Here is a 25194-nt window from a genome sequence, read left to right as displayed (position 1 = left end):
TGTATATAGCCCCCATATAAGCGATCCTTATATTTCAATTCTGGCTCCCTACGTACCGTGCAAAAGTCCATATCGATTCGTAATTATTTGTAGACTTACTTATACATACCTTTTTGGCCTAATATATACCCACGTATAGACTAACTCACAATTTAGAAAACGATGTTAAGAAGTTTTAAGATAACACAACCCAAGTAATTCGATTGTGGATGACAGTTTTTCGTAAAAGTTTCTACGCAATCCATGGTGGAGGGTACATAAGATTCGACCTGGCCGAACTTACAGCCGTATATACTTGTTTTTTATTAAATTTAGTACACAACTTTTGTATGTCTTTGAACTGAGGCAAATTTTCCTTAAAGTAAAGAAACACATTTTTGATTTAAAGAAATCACCAATAAAAACGCTACAACCAGACTTATTCTTAGGATTTAGCATCTTTGATTTAAAGTTTTTTGAAATTATAAAAACATTTTTTATTTTGAAGTAGAGGTGTACACGTGACACGAAATTGTCGTGACTCACGAAATTTTTGTGACTCACGCTGACGACAACGGCGTGAGTGTGCGTGATTAATCAACCAAATGTCGTGCGTGAGCGTGAGTCACGAAAATAATATCTTCGTGAGTGTGCGTTGGTAACGAATTTCGGAAAAAACACGCTCACGAAAATAATCCCGCTTACGAATATAAAATGCTTACGAGTTGAATTCATTTATAATTTTAGTGACATCCTAGGTGGTAAAAGTTTTATAATGCACTCGATTTTAACCATACTCATATTTTTAGTCAGGTACAATAGGTAAATTACTCATAAAATTACTCGTGAGCCACGAGGTTTTTCGTGAGTCACGATATTTAAAAGATTTTCGTGAGCGTGCGTGAGTCCTACCAAAAAATATCGTGCTTGAATAAGATTTCTCCGGGGGCAACCGTGGTGCAATGGTTAGCATGCCCGCCTTGCATACACAAGGTCGTGGGTTCGATTCCTGCTACGACCGAACACCAAAAAGTTTTTCACCGGTGGATTATCCCACCTCAGTAATGCTGGTGACATTTCTGAGGGTTTCAAAGCTTCTCTAAGTGTTTTCACTGGAATGTGGAACGCCGTTCGGACTCGGCTATAAAAAGGAGGTCCCTTGTCATTGAGCTTAACATGTAATCGGGCAGCACTCAGTGATAAGAGAGAAGTTCACCAATGTGGTATCACAATGGACTGAATAGTCTAAGTTAGTATGACACATCGGGCTGTCACATAACCTAACCTAACCTAAGATTTCTCCGTCGTGAGTGTGCGTGAGCAAAATATTACTTACGTGAGCACCTCTATTTTGAAGTATTCGTTATTATTTGGATTTTTAAACTGGCATTTGTTTGTACATGAATAGTTTTGTTAAAATACTGCGAAAAGAAATTCGATAAATGAGATCTGTTTCTAAATTTTAATTGTATTGATCCTGGTTTTATAACCAGGTAGGTCGCTAAAAAATTTCTTTATTTTAACGAAGCAGCATCTTTGGCTCAGAATCAATACCAAAATCCTTAAGAGAAGGTGGTCATTTTTGGATCCAAGTAAACTTTTTTTGAGTGCAGAAAAAGCGTCTTCTTGTTGAGCAATATTTTCATTCGTATTTTAACCCTTAGAGACGCACTGTATCTTTTAAGATACAGCCAGAGAAAAATTCTGACGTTTAACAATGTTGACCAAATTCTACGAAATCAAGTTTGATGCATTTAAAACATCATAACGCTATTTTTAAAAATATGATTTTTTTGTACTGATGATGATATTTTAGTACTTCAAAGTAGGTCATCTACCCCAGCTAGGTTAGGTTAGGTGGCAGCCCGTTGTATCAGGCTCACTTAGACTATTCAGTCCATTGTGATACCACATTGGTAAACTTCACTCTTATCACTGAGTGCTGCCCGATTCCATGTTAAGCTCAATGACAAGGGGCATCCTTTTTATATCCGAGTCCGAACGGCGTTCCACATTGCAGTGAAACCACTTAGAGAAGCTTTGAAACCTTCAGAAATGTCACCAGCATTACTGAGGTGGGATAATCCACCGCTGAAAAACTTTTTGGTGTTCGGTCGTAGCAGGAATCGAACCCACGACCTTGTGTATGCAAGGCGGGCATGCTAACCATGGCACCACGGTGGCTCCCCAGCTAGATTTATACTGAAGACTGTGAAAAAGTCCATTCGCCCAGACGGAAACATGTGTTGATTGGTATTTGGCGTTTTCTTTTTAATGACTTAATTAATGAAGTTCTTTTATGTAAATATATATATAGCTCCAATAAAATTAAATATAGTAGCAAGTATAAAATCCTGCATTTCGATATTAGGCTAACATGAAAAGATATTTTAAACGAACTCAATTGGCTTTGTGTGTTTATTGAAGAGAAAATAGACGCGAGTTTGTACGACAACTGATTCAAAAATTCTGTCAAATATTTTTAATTTACTTTAAAAGTCAAATTTTTAGCGTCGAAATAAAACTTCGGTTATATGAAATTTCATTTTTTCTCCTCATACAGTGTGAGAATTTTGTATTAAACTATGAGTATGACCGATCCTTTAAATGCTTTCAATTGCAAGAGCTTTTAATTTTATTTGTAAATTATTAAAGATTATCTATTGTAAAGCGTAACGATTGACATTAATGGAATTCATGGTAAAAGGCATACTAATTCCGGCCTGAGCTAACCGTCAGTGCACTACTTTGTTTTCAGCTCACTCACGTAATGTCTCAATTCCAAGGAAAAAAACTTGAAATGTGTAATACACACTTTAAATATTTGTTAAATATTAAAAATGTCCCAGGCACATTTTCGCTTGTACTCTCGATTTTAAATGCAGCAACGCCCATGTTTACACCCTCATACAATAATGATATTACTCTATCACAAAAATACCCCCTTCCAATTTTACAATTTAAACTAATTCTCTTGAAATAGCTTCCGAGCTTCGGTAGTGATTTTGTAGAAAAATCCCAGCTAAAGGTTTTTCACTTCATTTCATTTTACCAACATTCCAGTCGGTAGGTATATAAGTGTGTGGGCAGCTTATCAATGAAAACATAGGGTGTTCTTCATGCCCAGTAATATTCCGTTTGTAAAACCTAGAAATATTCGTAAAAAACTCATGCTATATATCGTGGTCATGGTGAAATTCTGAGTCGATCTACCGATGTCCGTCCGTACGTTCATCTATCCTTTAGTCCATCCGTCTGTTGAAATCACGCTAAGATCTAAACGATACGTTCTACTACCTTGATACAAGTAGCTATTATTTATGTAGTTCCACATGGTATTGCAAGTGGGCCATATTGTAGTCCTTATAAAAACCGAACCTCTATACTGGGTTGTAAGTTTCTGGTTTCTATCCTATTTTCCTGAAATTGAACTTCTGAAATGTACCATCTCCGATCTCCCGATTTGACTCCTGAAATTTGATATCTACGATTACTTTAATACCACAATTATGTGTGCCGAATATGGTGTGTATCGGTCCATGTTTTGGTATAGCCCTTATATAGACCGATCTACCGATTTAGTTCCTGGGCTTCTAGAAACTGTAGTTTTTACCCGATTTGTCTAACATTAAAAATCTAGAGGAATTTTAGGACCACAAATAGCTGAGCGGAATATGTTGTATATCGGTCCATGTTTTGGTATAACCCCTATATAACCCCCATGATTTGATTTTTGGGGCTTCTAGAAGATCCGATTTTTTAATCAGATTTCTAGAGGTATTTTAAGCACGGTTGCCACTTGAGCCCACAAAATCTACCAATATTTGCAGAAAATTTGACCAAAAACCTGCCAAACACAAAAATCTAATCTTTTATTTCTATGAAAAATTTTGTCAAAATTTTATTTATATAGAAAATTTTGTCAATATTTTATTTCTATAGAACATTTTGCCAGAATCTTATTTCTATAGCAAATGTTGTCAAAATTTGTTTTCTATAGAAAATTTTGTCGAAATTTTGTTTCTATAAAAAACTTTGTAAAGATTTTATTTCTATAGAAAATTTTGTCAAAATTTTACTTCTATAAAAATTTTTGTCGAAATTTTCTATAAAATTTTGTCAATAGAAAATTTTGTAAAAATTTTATTTCTATAGAAAATTTTGTCAGAATTTTATTTCTACGGAAAATTTTGTCAGAATTTTATTTCTACGGCAAATTTTGTCAAAATTTTATTTCTATAGAAAATTTTGTCAAAATTTTATTTCTATAGAAAATTTTGTCAAAATTTTATTTCTATAGAAAATTTTGTCGAAATTTTGTTCCTATAAAAAATTTTGTCCATAGAAAATTTTGTAAAAATTTTATTTCTATAGAAAATGGTGTAAAAATTTTACTTTTACAGAAAACTTTGTCGAATTTTTTGTCAATATTTTATTTCCATAGAAAATTTTGTCAAAATTTTATTTTGTCAGAATTTTATTTCTATTGAAAATTTTTTAAAAATTTTACTTCTATAGAAAATGTTGTCAACATTTTCTTTCTATAGAAAATTTTGTCAAAATTTTCTTTCTATAGAAAATGTTGTAAAAATTTTATTTCCATTGAAAATGTTGTAAAAATTTTATTTCTATAGAAAATTTTGTCAAAATTTTATTTCTATAGAAAATTTTGTCACAGTTTTATTTCTATAGAAAATTTTGTCAAAATTGTATTTCTATAAAAAATTTTGTCAAAATTTTATTTCTATAGAAAGTTTTCTCAAAATTTTATTTCTATAGAAAATATTGTCAAAATTTTATTTCTATAGAAAATTTTTGTCAAAATTTTACTTCTATAGAAAATTTTGTCTATAGAAAATTTTGTAAAAATTTTATTTCTATAGAAAATTTTGTCAAAATTTTATATCTATAGAAAATTTTGTCAAAATTTTATTTCTATAGAAAATTTTGTCACAGTTTTATTTCTATAGAAAATTTTGTCAAAATTGTATTTCTATAAAAAATTTTGTCAAAATTTTATTTCTATAGAAAGTTTTCTCAAAATTTTATTTCTATAGAAAATATTGTCAAAATTTTATTTCTATAGAAAATTTTTGTCAAAATTTTACTTCTATAGAAAATTTTGTTTATAGAAAATTTTGTAAAAATTTTATTTCTATAGAAAATTTTGTCAAAATTTTATATCTATAGAAAATTTTGTCAAAATTTTATTTCTACAGAAAACTTTGTCAAAATTTTATTTCTATAGAAAATTTTGTCAAAATTTTACTTCTATAGAAAATTTTGTCAAAATTTTACTTCTATAGAAAATTTTGTCGAATTTTTCTATAAAAAATTTTGTCAATAGAAAATTTTGTAAAAATTTTATTTCTATAGAAAATTTTGTCAGAATTTTATTTCTACAGAAAATATTGTCAAAATTTTATTTCTATAGAAAATTTTGTTTCTATAAAAAATTTTGTCAAAGTTTTATTTCTATAGAAAATTTTGTCAAAATTTTATTTCTATAGAAAATTTTCTCAAAATTTTATTTCTATAGAAAATTTTGTCAAAATTTTATTTCTATAGAAAATTTTTGTCAAAATTTTACTTCTATAGAAAAGTTTTTCGATTTTTTATTTCTATAGAAAATTTTGTAAAATTTTTTTTCCTATGGAAAATGTTGTAAAAATTTTATTTCTATAGAAAATGTTGTAAAAATTTTATTTCTATAGACAATTTTGTCAAAATTATTGTCTATAGAAAATTTTATTTCTATAGAAAATTTTGTCAAAATTTTATTTATATAGAAAATTTTGTCAATGTTTTATTTCTATAGAAAATTTTTTCAAAATTTTATTTTTATAGAAAATTTTGTCAGAATTTTATTTCTATAGAACATTTTTTAAAAATTTTACTTCTATAGAAAATTTTGTCAAAATTTTATTTTTATAGAAAATTTTGTCAACATTTTATTTCTATAGAAAATTTTCTCAAAATTTTATTTCTATAGAAAATTTTGTCAAAATTTTATTTCTATAGAAAATTTTTGTCAAAATTTTACTTCTATAGAAAAGTTTTTCGAAATTTTATTTCTATAGAAGATTTTGTAAATTTTTTTTTCTATAGAAAATGTTGTAAAAATTTTAGTTCTATAAAAAATGTTGTAAAAATTTTATTTCTATAGACAATTTTGTCAAAATTATTGTCTATAGAAAATTTTATTTCTATAGAAAATTTGTCAAAATTTTATTTATATAGAAAATTTTGTCAATATTTTATTTCTATAGAAAATTTTTTTAAAATTTTATTTTTATAGAAAATTTTGTCAGAATTTTATTTCTATAGAACATTTTTTAAAAATTTTACTTCTATAGAAAATTTTGTCAAAATTTTATTTTTATAGAAAATTTTGTCAACATTTTATTTCTATAGAACATTTTTTAAAAATTTTACTTCTATAGAAAATTTTGTCAAAATTTTATTTTTATAGAAAATTTTGTCAACATTTTATTTCTGTAGAAAATTTTGTCAAAATTTTACTTCTATAGAAAATTTTGTCAAGTTTTTATTCCTATAGAAAATTTTGTCAAGGGTTACCACAACCCAAGTAATTCGATTGTGGATGAAATTCTAGTATTCTACACAAACTAGTATTTCTACACAAGCTATGGTGGAGGGTACATAAGATTCGACCTGGCCGTACTTTCGATCTTATCCTAATCTCTCGATTTTCTTCTTAAGGTTCTGGAAAACAATTAACTACTACATCAAATTCTATTATTTGCCCTATTCACCCTATTATTACTCATGATACTTTAGTGTGAAAAGGACATACATGGTAGACTGTATGTGTATTTGTGTGTGCATCATATGAGTGTTTAACTATTTGAGAGAAACAAACACTACGTAAGCATTAGTAATTTATGAATTTTATGTTAACATTAATTTCTCATACCTTTGGCGGACCGTTACTGACTAGCAACAGTAGCTTCCTTTGCATGGCATAGAGTGGAATATAAATTCCAAACACGTTTGTGGTGATGGCTGTGGTGGTGTGGATGAGGATATTAAATTTTTTTTTTTTTTGATTTTTCAAAAGGAAGAACAGAACGCTTTTGAAATTGTGGTAATTGAAAAAATACAATAAGATGATGAGGCGGGGAGTTTGAGTAGATTTGATAATGGTTGCAATGTTCCTACGTGCTTTTTCCGCTAACAAAGTTTTATCCCATTCAGCAATTTTATAGTTTTGAAATGTGCGTCTGAGGTTTTAAGGTCTAAAACCTCAAATATTGTTAAACAACTAATACAAAATTTATAAACTACAAAAATACTATATGGGGAGCTATTTCCGTTGTTGGGTTTTATCTTTTAAAAAATTGGAAGGAGTTTGAATTCGAACATGGACTCTTTTTAAATCGGCTAAGTTTAACAAGGAGAACAAGTAAATGATGGAATTTATTTTACTAATTCTACAATGTGGTACCGTACCCTAAACCAGGGTGATCAGGGTATCGGCGGAAAAATGTGCCGGCCTAAAATATGAATTTTAAGCTCCATAAAATATGTATCGATCGAATCAAAACCACCTCCTGAATCGGTTTAGAACTTAGTGTCCGTCCGCCTGAGCATGTATTTCTTGTTTGCAGTATTCAGGTCACTATTGTAACCGGTTTTTGGGAAATTTGATACAGTGTTGATGGAAGAATGGGAAAATATAAGTACCAATAAACCAAAAGATTAGTCCATTCATTGTCTAGACCGCTTGATGCTGTTATCAACCAAAAAGGAATGCCTAAATTACTAAATGTACCAAAAAACAAATTTAAAACTACCTGTGCCAATAACTTTGTTCCCCAAAAAAAGTGAATTTTTTAATTTTTATACCCTCCACTATAGGATATTAACTTAGTCATTCCGTTTGTAACACATCGAAATATACACAGTCTCACACAAGTTTACATACGCCTGAGTTTTTTACCTCTTAACTAAACCTGTTTCTTGTTGTTGTTTATAATCCACACCAAAAAAATCTTCTTGAAAATTTACAAATACTTTGTTTTTCAAAATAATTTACTAAAACTAAAGGATATATTTGTATATTTTTTAAAATTTTATTATTTAAAGAAAATATAAATTTTTTAACCGTATGTAAACTTGTGTGAGACTGTGTAGGTCAAAGACCCCATTAAGTATATATATTCTGGGTCGTGGTGAAATTCTGAGTCGATCCGTCCGTCTGTTGTTATTGATGTAGGTTGGATGGTATTGACAATGTGCCATATCGGACCACGTTTACGTATAGCCCCCATATAAACCGATCCCCAGATTTGACCTCCGGAGCGTCTTGGAGGAGCAAAATTCATCCGGTCCGGTTTAAATTTGGTACGTGGTGGTAGTTAGTGATCTCTAACAACCATGCAAAAATTGGATCATATCGGTCCATAATTATTTATAGCCCCCATATAAACCGATCCCCAGATTTGGCTTGCGGATCCTCTAAGATAAGCAAATTTCATCCGATCCGGTCCACATCGGTTCATAACTATATATAGCCCCCATATAATCCGAGATTTGGCGGAGCCTCCGGACTAGATTTGACCTCCGGAGCATATTAAAGGACCAAAATTCATCCGATACGGTTGAAATTTGGTACGTGGAGTTAGTATATGGTATCTACCAACCATGCAAACTTGGTCCATATCGGTCCATATATATAGCCCCCATATAAACCGATCGCAATATTTGATCTCCGGAGCCTCTTGGAGGAGCAAGGTACATCCGATCCGGTTGACATTTGGCACTTGTTGTTAGTATATGACCTCTAACAACCATGCAAAAAATTATCCATATCGGTCCATAATTATATAGAGTCCCCATATAGTCCGATACCCAGATTTGATCTCGGGAGCCTCTTGGAGTAGCAAATTTCATCTTATAAGGTTTTAGTATATGGTATCTACCAACCATGCAAAAATTGGTCCATATCGGTCCATAAATATATATAGCCCCCATATAAACCGATCCCCAGATTTGACCTCCGGAACCTCTTGAAGTAGCAAAATTGATCCATTCGGTTGTACCAATTTCCATAGCATATGCCCGCTAATACCCATGCAAAACTTGGTCCATAGTCTATAGTTATATATAGCCGATGGCCAATCACACAAAAATTGGTCCATATCGCCAAAAATTAATCTAAAAAAATTATTATTTTTTATAAAAAATTTTGTCAAAATTTTATTATTATAGAAAGTTTTGTCAAAATTGTATTTCTATAGAAAATTTTGTCAAAATTTTATTTCTCTAGAAAATTTTTTCAAAATTTTATTATTATAGAAAATTTTGTCAAAATTTTATTTCTATTAAAGTACTTTATCAAAATTTAACTGCTATAGAAAATTTTATCCAAAATCTAATTCTATAGAAAATTTTGTCAATCTGAATTATATACGTATTTATTCGGCCTTTTTATACCCTCCACCATAGGATGGGGGTATATTAACTTTGTCATTCCGTTTGTAACACATCGAAATATTGCTCTAAGAACCTATAACGTATATATATTCTGCGTCGTGGTGAAATTCTGAGTCGATCTGAGCATGTCCGTCCGCCCGTGTGTTGAAATCACGCTAACTTCCGAACGAAACAAGCTATCGACTTGAAACTTGGCAAAAGTAGTTGTTATTGATGTAGGTCAGAAGGTATTGCAAATGGGCCATATCGATCTACTTTTACGTATAGCCCCCATATAAACGGACCCCCAAATTTGGCTTGCAGACCCTCTAAGAGAAGCAAATTTCATCCGATCCAGCTGAAATTTGGTACATGGTGTTAGTATATGGTCTCTAACATCCATGCAAAAATTGGTTCACATCGGTTCATAATTATAATAGCTCCCATAGAAACCGATCCCCAGATTTGGCTTGCGAAGCCTCTAAGAGAAGCAAATTTCATCCGATCCGGCTGAAATTTGGTACATGGTATTAGTATATGGTCTCTAACAACCATGCAAACATAAGTCCACATCGGTTCATAATTATATATAGCTCCCATAGAAACCGATCCCCAGATTTGGCTTGCGAAGCCTCTAAGAGAAGCAAATTTCATCCGATCCGGCTGAAATTTGGTACATGGTGTTGGTATATGGTCTCTAATAACTACGCAAAAATTGGTCCACATCGGTCCATAATTATATATATCCCCCATATAAATCGATTCCCTGATTTGGCTTGCGGAGCCTCTAAGAAACGAAAATTTCATCCGATCCGGCTGAAATTTGGTACATGGTATTAGTATATGGTCTATAACAACCGTGCAAAAATTGGTCCATATCGGTCCATAATTACATATAGCCCCCATATAAACCGATCCCCCGATTTGGCTTGCGGAGCCTCTAAGAGAACCAAATATCATCCGATCCTGCTGAAATTTGGTACATGGTGTTAGTATATGGTCTCTAACAACCATGCAAAAATTGGTCCACATCGGTCCATAATTATATATAGCCCCCATATAAACCGATCTCCCGATTTGGCTTTCGGAGCCTCTAAGAGAACCAAATATCATCCGATCCGGCTGAAATTTGGTAGATGGTGTTAGTATATGGTCTCTAATGACCATGCAAAAATTGGTCCATATCGGTCCATAATTACATATAGCCCCCATATAAACCGATCCCCCGACTTGGCTTGCGGAGCCTCTAAGGGAACCAAATATCATCCGATCCGGCTGAAATGTGGTACATGGTGTTAGTATATGGTCTCTAACAACCATGCAAAAATTGGTCCACATCGGTCCATAATTATATATAACCCCCATATAAGCCGATCCCCCGATTTGGCTTGCGGAGCCTCTAAGAGAAGCAAATTTCATCCAATCCGGCTGAAATTTGGAACATGGTGTTAGTATATGGTCTCTAATGACCATGCAAAAATTGGTCCATATCGGTCCATAATTACATATAGCCCCCATATAAACCGATCCCCCGACTTGGCTTGCGGAGCCTCTAAGAGAAGCAAATTTCATCCGATCCGGCTGAAATTTGGAACATGGTGTTAGTATATGATCTCTAACAACCGTGCAAAAATTGGTACATATCGGTCCATAATTATATATAGCCCCCATATAAACCGACCACCAGATTTGACCTCCGGTGCCTTTTGGAGAAGCAAAATTCATCCGATCTGGTTGAAATTTGGTACGTGTTGGTAGTATATGATATTTAACAACCATGTGAGTTGAAATTTGTGGATGACAGTCTTTCGTAGAAGTTTCTGCGCAATCCATGGTGGAGGGTACATAAGATTCGGCCTGGCCGAACTTACGGCCGTATATACTTGTTTTTTTGTTTAATATATACCCCGTATGAACTAACTTACAATTGAGAAGACGGTGTTAAGAAGTTTTAAGAAGTTGCCTAACTAGGTCTGTATCGGTCTATAGTTATATATATAGCCCTCAGATATATCGATCCCCAATCACACAAAAATTGGTCCATATAAAGTTCATAATTGTATATAGCCCACATATAAGCGACCGCCATATTTCAATTCTGGCTCTCTACGTACCGTGCAAAAGTCCATATCGATTCGTTATTATTTGTAGACTTACCTATACATACCTTTTTTGTCTAATATATACCCACCTATGGACTAACTCACAATTTAGAAAACGATGTTAAGAAGTTTTAAGATACCACAACCCAATTAATTCGATTGTGGATGACAGTCTTTCATAGAAGTTTCTACGCAATCCATGTTGGAGGGTACATAAGATTGGCCTGGCCTGGCCGAACTTACGGCCGTATATACTTGTTATTTATTTATTCGTTTTGTTTTCTTATTGTTGGTTTATTCTTCAATCATTATTGTTGTTTTGAATTCAGCATAAAACCATGCGTTGACTAAACTACAAGAGTAGCTTAACCAACAGAAGAAAAGAATGTTTGTCGAACTTTTTTGGGCAAAGTCATGTAGACTGCAAGATGGTTGGATGGACAGCCATTGCGGAATTACCACATTCCTCACCAGCATCTTCTACTTGCAGCAAAACTATCAACCAGTTATCAGAATAAATGCGGATAATTCACCAAAACCAAAGTGAATTACACTTGAACGTCCTGAAACAAATATTTTCTATTTTTTCTTCTTCTCCACTTACAATTAATCTTTTTTACATTTATTTTTAAATAAAACCATCTTTGATAATTTAATGAAAATATTTAGAGTTAAATATGCTAAAAAGCTTAAAATAAATCCTACGATACAAAGAAATATATAAACATCATGATTATAAAATTGCCATGAGGACAAATTTTGTCCTAGATTACGTATGTGAGGTGCCCCCTTATGCCTTAACACATACTCGATCCAGTAGGTTGATCTTTCCAGAGGAGAATTTAGTTGATCACGAAATTGCAGGGATTTCAATTTTGCCTCTTTGCCATAACGATCCTTGGTGAGAAATTCTTGTAGAGAAAATCTTAAAGATTTACGATTGAATTGTGTTTGTTGTAAAAAGAAACCATGATTCATTTTTGAAATAAAGTCAATGTAATCTTCTTGTTGACCATGAACATTGGCTATACTAAGGACTGGAACACCATGGTATATACTATCGATGATGTGGTTATAACCTCCGTGACATATAAGTAATTTAATTGAAGGATGCGAAAGTATCGAGTGATGTGATAAATTTAGAACAAAATGAACATTGGAGGGTATCACAAGATTTGGAGATGGTCTTGATTTTGTATTCCAGAGAATCAGTTGTTGTACATCTTGGAATTCATGTAAAAGTAGTTGCATCAATTTGTCTGGTAATAAATTCTCAATGGCCACATATACAAATCCTTGTTCAGCAGCATTAAGAATTTCTTGGATCTCTGTAGTAAGAGGCTGTGGGTTCTCGGGAATATGTAGACCAGCAACTTCGATCATATTTGGTACATATGGTCTAGGTGCACTTAGCGTAAAGTGATCATTTAGCAATACCAAAGAGAAATTCTTCATTATATCTTCTAGTGCCTTAGTGGAATTGGGAAAATAACGTCGATATATGTCTTTTTGTATGGGAAAATATTCATAATAGTAATATAACCACTCTAGGCCATAAAATATAACATTTATACATCTCTGGAAGAACGACATATTTTCCATATATGGCTGCTTCAGATTTATATTGGATACATAGGACAATGGTGTTATGTTATCCACCAACTCATCAATTTGACGAGTAGCTCCTATGGTTGAAAATCCCACAATTGTAGCTTGAAAATGTTGAGCAAATCCCACAAGTGACTCTGTGAATATCAAATCCAAAATAATTAAATCAAAGCTATCGTGGTGTAGCAAATTTTGAACATCTTTATGACGAAGAATATTTTCACATATCCTAAAACCGGTTCCACATAATTTTCCACGAACATTAAAGTTATCTTTGTCATATGGATCAATGATTGTATTGAAGAGATCTGCAAGGGAAAAAAGATATTCGTATAAGTAATATTGAAATCAATAAATTTAAATCAGTATTTTTGTGAAAGCATTTTTATACCCTCCACCTTAGGATAGGGGTATATTAACTTTGTCATTCCGTTTGTAACACATCGAAGTATTGCTCTAAGACCCCACAAATATATATATTCTGGGTCGTGGTGAAATTCTGAGTCGATCTGAGCATGTCCGTCCGTCCGTCCGTACGTCTGTTGAAATCACGCTAACTTCCGAACGAAACAAGCTATCGACTTTAAACTTGGCACAAGTAGTTGTTATTGATGTATGTAGGTCGGATGGTATTGCAAATGGCCCATATCGGTCCACTTTTACGTATTGCCCCCATATAAACGGAGCCACAAATTTAGCTTGCGGGGACTCTAAGAGAAGCAAATTTCATCCGATCCGGCTGAAATTTGGTACACGGTGGCAGTATATGATTTCTAACAACCATGCAAAAATTGGTCCACATCGGTCCATAATTATATATAGCCCCCATATGAACCGATCCCCCGATTTGGTTTGCGGAGGCTCTAAGAGAAGCAAATTTCATCCGATCCGGCTGAAATTTGGTACATGTTAGAAATTTGGTACATGTTAGTACACACAAAAAAATTTTGATTTCAACCACGAAAATCGCGGATTCAATCATTTTTTTAATTGAAATGTCTTCAATCACGAAAATGATAGTATCAATCACCCATTTTGATTGAAAACCAACACGATTTTCAATTAAAAATGTAATTGACTTTTGTCACGGAATCAATTAATTGTGTGATTGAATCAAATTAAAACGTGATTGATTTTTAACATAAAATTCAATCACAGTTTTAATTGAATCAATTAAAATTTTAATTAATTTCGCGACAAAAATCAATCAACTATTTGATTCATTCAATTAAATAATTAATTTAAATTGGCTATAAATTTCAATCAAAAAATTTATATATTGCGACCCCAAAATCGTATTTAATTTTATTTGAAATAAAAGAAAATATGTGTTTCTTATAAAACATATTTAATATTTTATTATTTTTTGAATTATGCAATAGACAAATAAATTTGGTTCTTGTCATTTGTGGTTTGTTCTAACATAACTTACAAATACAACTACATAAATTATATAAATCATTATCTTCCTTATAATAATAACCATGTTCGCATGGTCCTTCTAATATGTAGATGCGCCTAGATTTCCAATAAATCAGCAGGCTGTAAGCTAAATTAGTTTTTCTGAAAGTAAACAGAATAATTCGAATTTAATTTTGTTAAATTAAAACTTAATTTTGTTAAACATTACCTACATAGAATATCAAGTTCAATTCTTAGTTCCCGGTTGCAGATTTATGATCTTTTGCAGTTGTAGTCTTTTAGCATAAAAAGGTGTATTAAGGAGCTCGGTAATTTAATTTTAGTAACAATTCCTTTCCAAAATTTCCGCACATTGAAATCGTCTATTAAAATTTGAACCAATCAAAGACAAAAATAATGGGAAAGCAATGTAATATTTAGTATTATATTGATGATACTTTGCAAATTCTGGAAATAGAAAAAAATATAAATGGAAAATACATATTTTTATTATTTTCGGATATTTTTCATATTTTTAAATCCAAAAGAAAGAACTTTTTTACCATTACATAATTCAGCTCATTAGTTTATATATCAGATATACTGCTCTCTACTTGGGTTCAAACTGAAAAAGGCAGGTAAAACAAAAATACAATTTAATGCCAACGCCACTTCGCAACTTCAAGGTGAATCTTCCAACAAACCCATACCGCTCTTGGTTTTAAGAAAACAAGGAGTGAAAAAAATTATAATTTTAAAAGATCAATACGGTACCCACTTTTTTGTTGCAAACATATTCTTACATATTTGATAAAATGATGGAGTTGATGGGATTGATTGGTCAATTTCACGAAATAAAATTGGTTACTAAAAGAAATGAATAAAAAATATATTATTTTAGTCCGTTTAATGTAAACAGGCTTCAATGGAAAACGGTATTCACATTTCACAATTTCTTACCTTCAATAAACGTAGATCGTTTTCCATTTTTACAATACCACAAAACACAAACACAGGTAATTTCAAATGCGTTCTCTCATATATTTTTTCAAACCTTTACCACGTGGCCATTTGTTGTTGTACACTTTATTTATTGCAACCTTTGCTATGATTTGTTGTTGGTTTCAAAATATTTATGTACACATTTTCAATGCAGCAGACAGAATGTCGCCAATCATGTTTTTCAATTTACGCGAAAAACAAAAACCCAACCGTTCGTTACAAGTTACTTCTGCAGACTGATCTCTCCATCATACAATGTTGAATAAATACCCATTCTCTTGTTCTCTTTTCGCTCTTTCCATTGCTCAAAATTATTCAATTTCAATCACAAAAGTGATTGGATCAATCACATGTGTAATTGGAAACGGAAAAAATTTCAATCACGTTTTAAATTGAAAATTATTTCCGAATTGATTAACAAATTGATTGAATCAATTAATATTTTAATTGGAAACGTAACAAATATCAATCATTATACCCTTCACCACTACTGTGGTACAGGGTATAATAAGTTTGTGCATTTGTATGTAACGCCAAGAAGGAGTAATCATAGACCAACCTTTTAGTATACGGATCGGCTTAGAATTAAATTCTGAGTCGATTTAGCGATGTCCGTCTGTCTGTCTGTCTGTCTGTTGATGTATTTTTGTGTGCAAAGTACAGCTCGCAGTTTTAGTCCGATTGTCCTAAAATTTGGTATAGGGTCCTGTTTCGGCTCAAAGACGATCCCTATTGATTGTGGAAAAAATCGGTTCAGATTTAGATATAGCTGCCATATATATTTTTCACCGATCTGGTCATAATTGGCGTGTATATCAACCGATCTTCCTCAAATTCCGTACATCCGAATATTTTATGAGTCTCGAAAAACTTGCAAAATATCAGCAAAATCGGTTCAGATTAAGATATAGCTCCCATATATAGCTTTCGCCCGATTTACACTCATTTGCCCACAGAGGCCAATTTTTTGCTCCGATTTAGTTGAAATTTTGCATAGGGAGTAGAATTAGCGTTGTAACTATGCGTGCCAAATTTGCTTGAAATCGGTTCAGATTTGGATATATCTCCCATATAAAGCTTTCGCCCGATTTACACTCATATGACCACAGAGGCCAATTTTTAACTCCGATTTAGTTGAAATTTTGCACAGGGAGTAGAATTAGCATTGTAGCTATGCATACCAAATTTGGTTGAAATCGGTTTAGATTTAGATATAGCTCCCATATATATGTTTTTCTGATTTCGACAAAAATGGTCAAAATACCAACATTTTCCTTGTAAAATCGCCACTGCTAAGTCGAAAAGTTGTAAAAATGACTCTAATTTTCCTAAACTTCTAATACATATATATCGAGCGATAAATCATAAATAAACTTTTTCGAAGTTTCCTTAAAATTGCTTCAGATTTAAACGTTTCCCATATTTATACCCTTCACCACTACTGTGGTACAGGGTATAATAAGTTTGTTTTTTACTAACATTGTGTTCCACCCTAGTGCATTAGCCGACTTAAATTTTGAGTCTATAGATTTTGTAGAAGTCTATCAAATTCTTCCAGATCGAGTGATATTTAAATGTATGTATTTGGGACAAACCTTTATATATAGCCCCCAACACATTTGACGGATGTGATATGGTATCGAAAATTTAGATCTACAAAGTGGTGCAGGGTATAATATAGTCGGCCCCGCCCGACTTTAGACTTTCCTTACTGGTTTTTTAATTGGGTTTTATTCGGATTTGATTAAATAATTAATTGAATCAATTAACATATTAATTGAATCCGTTTCCAAATTCAATTAAGTGTTTAATTGAAAAAATGTTGGTGATAATTTTTTGTGTGTATATGGTCTCTAACAACCATGCAAAAATTGGTCCACATCGGTCCATAATTATATGTAGCCCCCATATAAACCGATCCCCCGATTTGGCTTGCGAGGCCTCTAAGAGCAGCAAATTTCATCCGATCCGGCTGAAATTTGGTACATGGTGTTAGTATATGGTCTCTAACAACCATGCAAAAATTGGTCCACATCGGTCCATAATTATATATAACCCCCATATAAGCCGATCCCCCGATTTGGCTTGCGGAGCCTCTAAGAGAAGCAAATTTCATCCGATCCGGCTGAAATTTGGACCTTGGTGTTAGTATATGGTCTCTAATGACCATGTAAAAATTGGTCCACATCGGTCCATAATTATATATAGCCCCCATATAAACCGATCCACCGATTTGGCTTGCGGAGCCTCTAAGAGAAGCAAATTTCATCCGATCCGGCTGAAATTTGGAACATGGTGTTAGTATATGATCTCTAACAACCATGCAAAAATTGGTACATATCGGTCCATAATTATATATAGCCCCCATATAAACCGACCACCAGATTTGACCTCCGGTGCCTTTTGGAGAAGCAAAATTTATCCGATCTGGCTGAAATTTACGTGGTGGTAGTATATGATATTTAACAACCATGACAAAAGTGGTCCATATCAGTCCATAATCATATATAACCCCATATAAACCGATCACGAGATTTAGTTTTGAAGCCTCTTTGAAGAGCAAATTTCATCCGAGTAAGTTGAAATTTGGTACATTGTGCTAGTATATGGCCGTTAACAACCATGCCTAACTAGGTCCATATCGGCCTATAGTTATATATAGCCCTCAGATAAATCGATCTCCAATCACAAAAAAATTGGTCCATATCAAGTTCATAATTGTATATAGCCCTCATATAAGCGACCTCCATATTTCAATTCTGTCTCTCTACGATGTTAAGAAGTTTTAAGATACCACAACCCAAGTAATTCGATTGTGGATGACAGTCTTTCATAGAAGTTTCTACGCAATCCATGGTGGAGGGTACATAAGATTCGGCCTGGCCGAACTTACGGGCGTATATACTTCTCTTATATTATTCGCCTGATACCTCAAAAACTATTCAAGTAAGGAAATGGCAAACAACTTAACACGACATTGGTTGTTGAAAAATCTAAATTGTTTGATTGCCAGCTTTTCACGATAGCTTCATCTTCGAACGGACTTAGGTCAGGTTCGGTTAGCACGACATTGGTTGTTGAAATATCTAAATTGTTTGACTGCCAGCTTCTCACGATAGCTTCATCTTCGAATGGACTTTGTTTAGGTTAGGTGGCAGTCCGATGTATCAGGCTCACTTTGACTATTCAGTCCATTGTGATAACACGTTGGTGAACTTCTCTCTTATCACTGAGTGCTGCCCGATTCCATGTTAACCTGAATGACAAAGGACCTCCTTTTTATAGCCGAGTCCGAAATGTCACTAGCATTACGGAGGTGGGATAATCCACCACTGAAAAACTTTTTGGTGTTCGGTCGAAGTAGGAATCGAACCCACGACCTTGTGTGTGCAAGCCGGGCATGCTAACCATTGGACCACGGTGGCTCTCTTATGGAATGGCCTTAGGTTAGGTTAGGTTAGGTGGCAGCCCGATGTATCAGGCTCACTTAGACTATTCAGTCCATTGTGATACCACATTGATTAAGCTCAATGACAAGGGACCTCCTTTTTATAGCCGAGTCCGAACGGCTTTCCAAATTGCACTGAAACCACTTAGAGAAGCTTTGAAACCCTCAGAAATGTCACCAGCACTACTGAGGTGGGATAAACCACCGCTGAAAAACTTTTTGGTGTTCGGTCGAAGCAGGAATCGAACCCACGACCTTGTGTATGCAAGACGGGCATGCTAACCATTGCACCACGGTGGCTCTCTTATGGAATGGACTTAAATCGTCTATATTTTCGTGCGATTATTTTTTAAAACGTTCGACTTGGATTATTTCAACAACACTGCATTGAAGAACTCAATAAACTGCAATGTTGGCGGTTAAGCTCCGTGAAGGACCAGTGTTTATCGATAGTATAGTGAATTCAACCGAGGTCATAGTTCGATCCAAGATGAATTTCGTAAAGTTCGTCCTAAATCAGTTGTTGTTCTGGAAACCATTAACGAATGGAAACCTTTCGTGAGATTCAGGCATTAGTTGGATAAGCATATATTCAATATTTGACCGTTAGACAAATTTGTTTGTTTTGGATCCCACACAATTTGTCAATTTCTCCAAAAAAAAGGCTCGCATCGGTTGGCCCAAAGAAATACACCAAAAATACTCTCCCGGTGCTTCGAAGTACGTCCATGACATTGTGACATGTGATAAATCTTGGATTTACACGAATGAGCCTGAAAGTAAACAGCAGTCGACTGTATAGGTATTTCAGAGCCAAAATACAATAAAAAATGCTAGTGCACGAAGTACTTTCAAGTAAATGATGGCCTGATGCTTTTCTGAGAAACTGGATCTGTCTCAATCGTACCACTAGAACGGCGCAGAAAGTCAATGTTGACTTGTTTTCCAGTTGTCCTCCAAGAAATCAGGAAACCAACCGCCGAGGACATATCACTCTTCACCGCGACAATGCGAGCTTTCAAACATCGGCTCAAATAACTGCATTTTTTTGCGCTCTAAAAAAATGGATATGATGATTCATCTACCGAATAGCCCTGACATGGCACCGAATGACTTCTTTTTATTCACGTACGTAAAAAATAAAATGAGTGGGACGTCAACGTTTTTCGACACCTGAAGACACGGTTGATGAGTTCAGTATCAATCAGCCAGTTGTTGACAAATTTCATAACCTAACAACTCTGATTCATAAGCAAGTATTGAATGAGAAGTGAACGATCGTCGGATGAATTGCCAGATTCCAAAGGAGCATTTGACAGTATATTCCCAAAGCACAGAAGGGGGCAATTGCGAACGTAATGTCTGGCGACTACTCATAGGTCCGGCAAAAAAAAGTTTCCCGGTCCAAGTCCTCGACGGCAAAACTCTGGATGGTATCAAAATTAAATTAATCACATTTGCCGACCAGAGATCTAAGGTTTCGTTGACTGGTGAAGTTTTGGAACTTGTCGCTTCGGAACTAGTCAAGAAGAAGTACATATCGGCTAGACATAGAGCACATTCATGGATACCTGCAAACCCTCCTGATCCTGAGTCTAATTTAAACAGACTAAAGGAACATAAGCCAGATCTTCCAACCGCTGTTGACCGTACAAAGAACGCAGGCGGTGTTTATATTGAACATGGAGTTTCTGCCACATCTAGGAAAGAGCCAAAGCCATGTATATTAGGCCTTCCATGATACCCATAAGAAGGTATACAAAAGCGATCACCCGAAGTATTCCGAAATGAAAAAGCCTACATCAGAGCCACAAATGAACAGATGCGAAGTTGAGAAACATACCAAAGATCCATGACATGTAAGACAAGAATATACGGCCGTACGTTCGGCCAGGCTGAATCTTATGTACCCTCCACCATGAATTGCGTAGAAACTTCTACGAAAGACTGTCATACACAATCGAATTACTTGGGTTGTGGTATCTTAAAACTTCTTAACATCGTTTTCTAAATTGTGAGTTAGTCCATACGTGGTATATATTAGACAAAAAAGTTATGTATAGTTAAGTCTACAAATAATTACGAATAGATATGGACTTTTTGCACGGTACGTAGAGAGCCAGAATTGAAATATGGGGGTCGCTTATATGGGGGCTACAATTATAAACTTGATATGGACCAATTTTTGTGTGATTGGAAATCGATTTATCTGACGGATATATATAACTATATAAAGGGTGATTCTTTTGAGGTTAGGATTTTCATGCATTAGTATTTGACAGATCACGTGGGAATTCAGACATGGTGTCAAAGAGAAAGATGCTCAGTATGCTTTGACATTTAATCATGATTAGACTTACTAACGAGCAACGCTTGCAAATCATTGAATTTTATTACCAAAATCAGTGGCAGAAAATCCGCTTTTTTATCGACAAATTTTGTTCAGCGATGAGGCTCATTTCTGGTTGAATGGCTACGTAAATAAGCAAAATTGCCGCATTTGGAGTGAAGAGCAACCAGAAGCCGTTCAAGAACTGCCCATGCATCCCGAAAAATGCACTGTTTGGTGTGGTTTGTACGCTGGTGGAATCATTGGACCGTATTTTTTCAAAGATGCTGTTGGACGCAACGTTACGGTGAATGGCGATCGCTATCGTTCGATGCTAACAAACTTTTTGTTGCCAAAAATGGAAGAACTGAACTTGGTTGACATGTGGTTTCAATAAGATGGCGCTACATGCCACACAGCTCGCGATTCTATGGCCATTTTGAGGGAAAACTTTGGAGAACAATTCATCTCAAGAAATGGACCGGTAAGTTGGCCACCAAGATCATGCGATTTGACGCCTTTAGACTATTTTTTGTGGGGCTACGTCAAGTCTAAAGTCTACAGAAATAAGCCAGCAACTATTCCAGCTTTGGAAGACAACATTTCCGAAGAAATTCGGGCTATTCCGGCCGAAATGCTCGAAAAAGTTGCCCAAAATTGGACTTTCCGAATGGACCACCTAAGACGCAGCCGCGGTCAACATTTAAATGAAATTATCTTCAAAAAGTAAATGTCATGGACCAATCTAACGTTTCAAATAAAGAACCGATGAGATTTTGCAAATTTTATGCGTTTTTTTTAAAAAAAAAGTTATCAAGCTCTTAACAAATCACCCTTTATATGGACCTAGTTACGCATGGTTGTTAACGACCATATACTAGCACAATGTACCAAATTTCAACTCACTCGGATGAAACTTGCTCCTCCAAGAGGCTCCAAAACCAAATCTCGGGATCGGTTTATATGGAGCTATATATGATTATGGACTGATATGGACCACTTTTGGCATGGTTGTTAAATATCATATACGATCACCACGTACCAAATTTCAAGCAGATCGGATGAATTTTGCTTCTCCAAAAGGCACCGGAGGTCAAATCTGGGGATCGGTTTATATGGGAGCTATATATAATTATGGGCTGATAGGAACCAATTCCTGCATGGTTGTTGGATACCATATACTAACATCACGTACCAAATTTCAACCGAATGGGAAGAATTTTCCTCTTCCAAGGGGCCCTGGAGGTCAAGTCTGTGGATCGGTTTATATGGGGCCTATATATAATTATGGACCGATACCGACCAATTTTTGCATGGGAGTTTGAGGCCATATATTAACACCACGTACCAAATTTCAACTGAATCAGATGAATTTTGGTCTTCCAAAAGGCACCGGAGGTCAAATCTGGGGATCGGTTTTTATGGGGGCTATATATAATTATTGACCGATGTGGACCAATTTTTGGCATGGTTGTTAGAGACCATATTCTAACACCATGTACCAAATTCCAGCCGGATCGGATGAAATTTGCTTCTCTTAGAGGCCTCGCAAGCCAAATCGGGGGATCGGTTTATATGTGGGCTATATATAATTATGGACCGATGTGGACCAATTTTTGCATGGGTGTTAGAGACCATATATTAACACCATGTACCAAATTTCAGACGGATCGGATTAAATTTTGCTTCTCTTAGAGGCCTCGCAAGCCAAATCGGGGGATCGGTTTATATGGGGGCTATATATAATTATGGACCGATGTGAACCAATTTTTGCATGGTTGTTAGAGACCATATATTAACACCATGTACCAAATTCCAGCCGGATCGGATGAAATTTGCTTCTCTTAGAGGCCTCGCAAGCCAAATCGGGGGATCGGTTTATATGTGGGCTATATATAATTATGGACCGATGTGGACCAATTTTTGCATGGTTGTTAGAGACCATATATTAACACCATGTACCAAATTTCAGACGGATCGGATGAAATTTGCTTCTCTTACAGGCCTCGCAAGCCAAATTTGGATGTCCGTTTATATGGGGGCTATACGTAAAAGTGGACCGATATGGCCCATTTGCAATACCATCCGACCTACATCAATAGCAACTACTTGTGCCAAGTTTCAAGTCGATAGCTTGTTTCGTTCGGAAGTTAGCGTGATTTTAACAGACGGACGGACGGACATGGTTAGATCGACTCAGAATTTCACCACGACCCAGAATATATATACTTTATGGGGGCTTAGAGAAATATTTCGATGTGTTACAAACGGAATGACAAAGTTAATATACCCTATCCTATCCTATATCCTATGGTGGAGGGTATAAAAATCCGTTGCAGGAAGACGTTTATACAGGACCATATGTCTACAAGAAGAAAATCTCTGCTTAAGAACTCCGAGATTCGTCGTATTATACTATACCGGCAAGGATGTAAATCGAGCACATATAATCGCTAAAGCCGTACCAGGCTTATTTCGACTTCCTTCATTGATCAATACCGACACTGTCAGAGCCAGTCTAGAGATGGCCAAATGCTCATATTGGGTAACTTTTTTTGACATAGCCCCCCACATAAACTGATCTCCAGATAATATTTCTGGAGCGTCCTGGAAGAGCAAATGTCAGTATATACTCGCTTATTTGTAAGATGAAGTTTAGTTCCAAAATTGTTTATGTTTCCTTATAATCTAATAATAACACATTGAAATAACTAATAAGTTTTCCGTTTACCTTAAATTTTGTCTTACCATTATAAAGATATTCATTTTCTGAAATTACAATTTCTCTAAAATTTTCCATTGATTGCTCCTGGGGAAAATTTGTTATGGATGTAACATGATGACCCCGCTGCACTAAATTTCTCAAAAGAGGCAAAATAAATGCATATTGTCTTGGTCCCTCAAATCCCAGTATCGATAGTATACGTTCGGCATGAGCCATATATTTGAGTGTAAATATGAATATAATCCATCGCATTCCATTCAGATGCATTTTACGCGTTTTGTATTACTTCACTAATGAACTCAAAAATATTATCCTCAATACAAAGCAATCGTTAGCGATTTGTTCAATACTGACTATACAAACTAAAGATAAAATGGACTAACACCCCATCGATGCGTTTGTTGTTTAGTATTTGGTTTATCAATTTGTAACATTTAACTGATATACCCCAAGCAAGAACAAATTGCTTTAATCGTTTTATGGACTTTAATTGAGATAACCGATGACAAGCGAATGTGTGATAGTGAATTTGTCTGTAAACAATGTGTACATATAAATAAGTAAACCGGCTTATAATTATGTACTTTCATTTTATCTTTTTATTTCCCCTTCTACACAGAAAAAAAAATAATTTTCTACGGAACGAAATTTTAGATATAGGAAATTCTACGTTATTATAAAGTGCTTTCTTAAAGAGGCAGTTATCGTCAATTTGCTGGGAAATGAAATTTTGGACTACCTGATTTTCCGTTTTTTGTTAAAAAAAATTGTCAAAAATTTTCGTTTCGGAAGAAATATTTAATTTTTTGCTGTATGATGTACATTTGAACAACCTTTATGGTGCTATGGAAAAGTAAAAATGTTGTCCAATATGGAGGGTAGGAAAGCAGAGGAAGATTTCCACATCCTCATAAATTCCCTTTATTGGACGATATGTTGAGAATGAGATTTAATATAACTAACAAGTAAGTAAAGTAGAAAGTCGGGCGGGGCCGACTATATCATACCCTAAACCACCCTTACTGAATTAGTAATCATAAGCATTTGTGGGGTAACATTGATATAGGTATGGGAGATAAACCGCAGTTGCATATTTAAGAAAATTAAGGGGTACATGTTTATGGGTGCTTTGTGTCAATCTAACTATAGCTCATAGTCAATG

General features: G+C 34.4%; 2 protein-coding genes across 3 annotated transcripts in view; one reads left to right on the top strand and one right to left on the bottom strand.

Annotated features, from left to right (window-relative positions):
* Positions 1-25194, top strand: part of LOC142238937 (semaphorin-2A-like) — a 525466-nt gene that overhangs the window by 74666 nt on the left and 425606 nt on the right. The gene's annotated exons all lie outside the window — the stretch shown is intronic.
* LOC142240372 (UDP-glucosyltransferase 2-like) lies at positions 12120-24377 on the bottom strand. The gene is made up of 2 exons (XM_075312081.1): positions 24056-24377; positions 12120-13435 (listed from the first exon to the last, which is right to left on the bottom strand). Exons 1-2 carry the CDS (start codon positions 24297-24299, stop codon positions 12126-12128), a joined length of 1554 nt encoding a protein of 517 aa, XP_075168196.1. The 5' UTR covers positions 24300-24377; the 3' UTR covers positions 12120-12125.

Source organism: Haematobia irritans, chromosome 5 (genome assembly GCF_050003625.1).
Source record: "Haematobia irritans isolate KBUSLIRL chromosome 5, ASM5000362v1, whole genome shotgun sequence".
In the NCBI taxonomy this organism is placed as follows: domain Eukaryota; kingdom Metazoa; phylum Arthropoda; class Insecta; order Diptera; family Muscidae; genus Haematobia; species Haematobia irritans.
This window is presented reverse-complemented; position numbering and strand designations above follow the sequence as displayed.

Coding starts and splice junctions, on each gene's coding strand:
- LOC142240372 (XM_075312081.1), bottom strand. CDS start 24,299: ATGCATCTGAATGGAATGCGATGGATTATATTCATATTTACACTCAAA. Junction 13,436..24,055: donor AAATGAATATCTTTATAATG/GTAAGACAAAAT, acceptor TTTCCCTTGCAG/ATCTCTTCAATACAATCATT.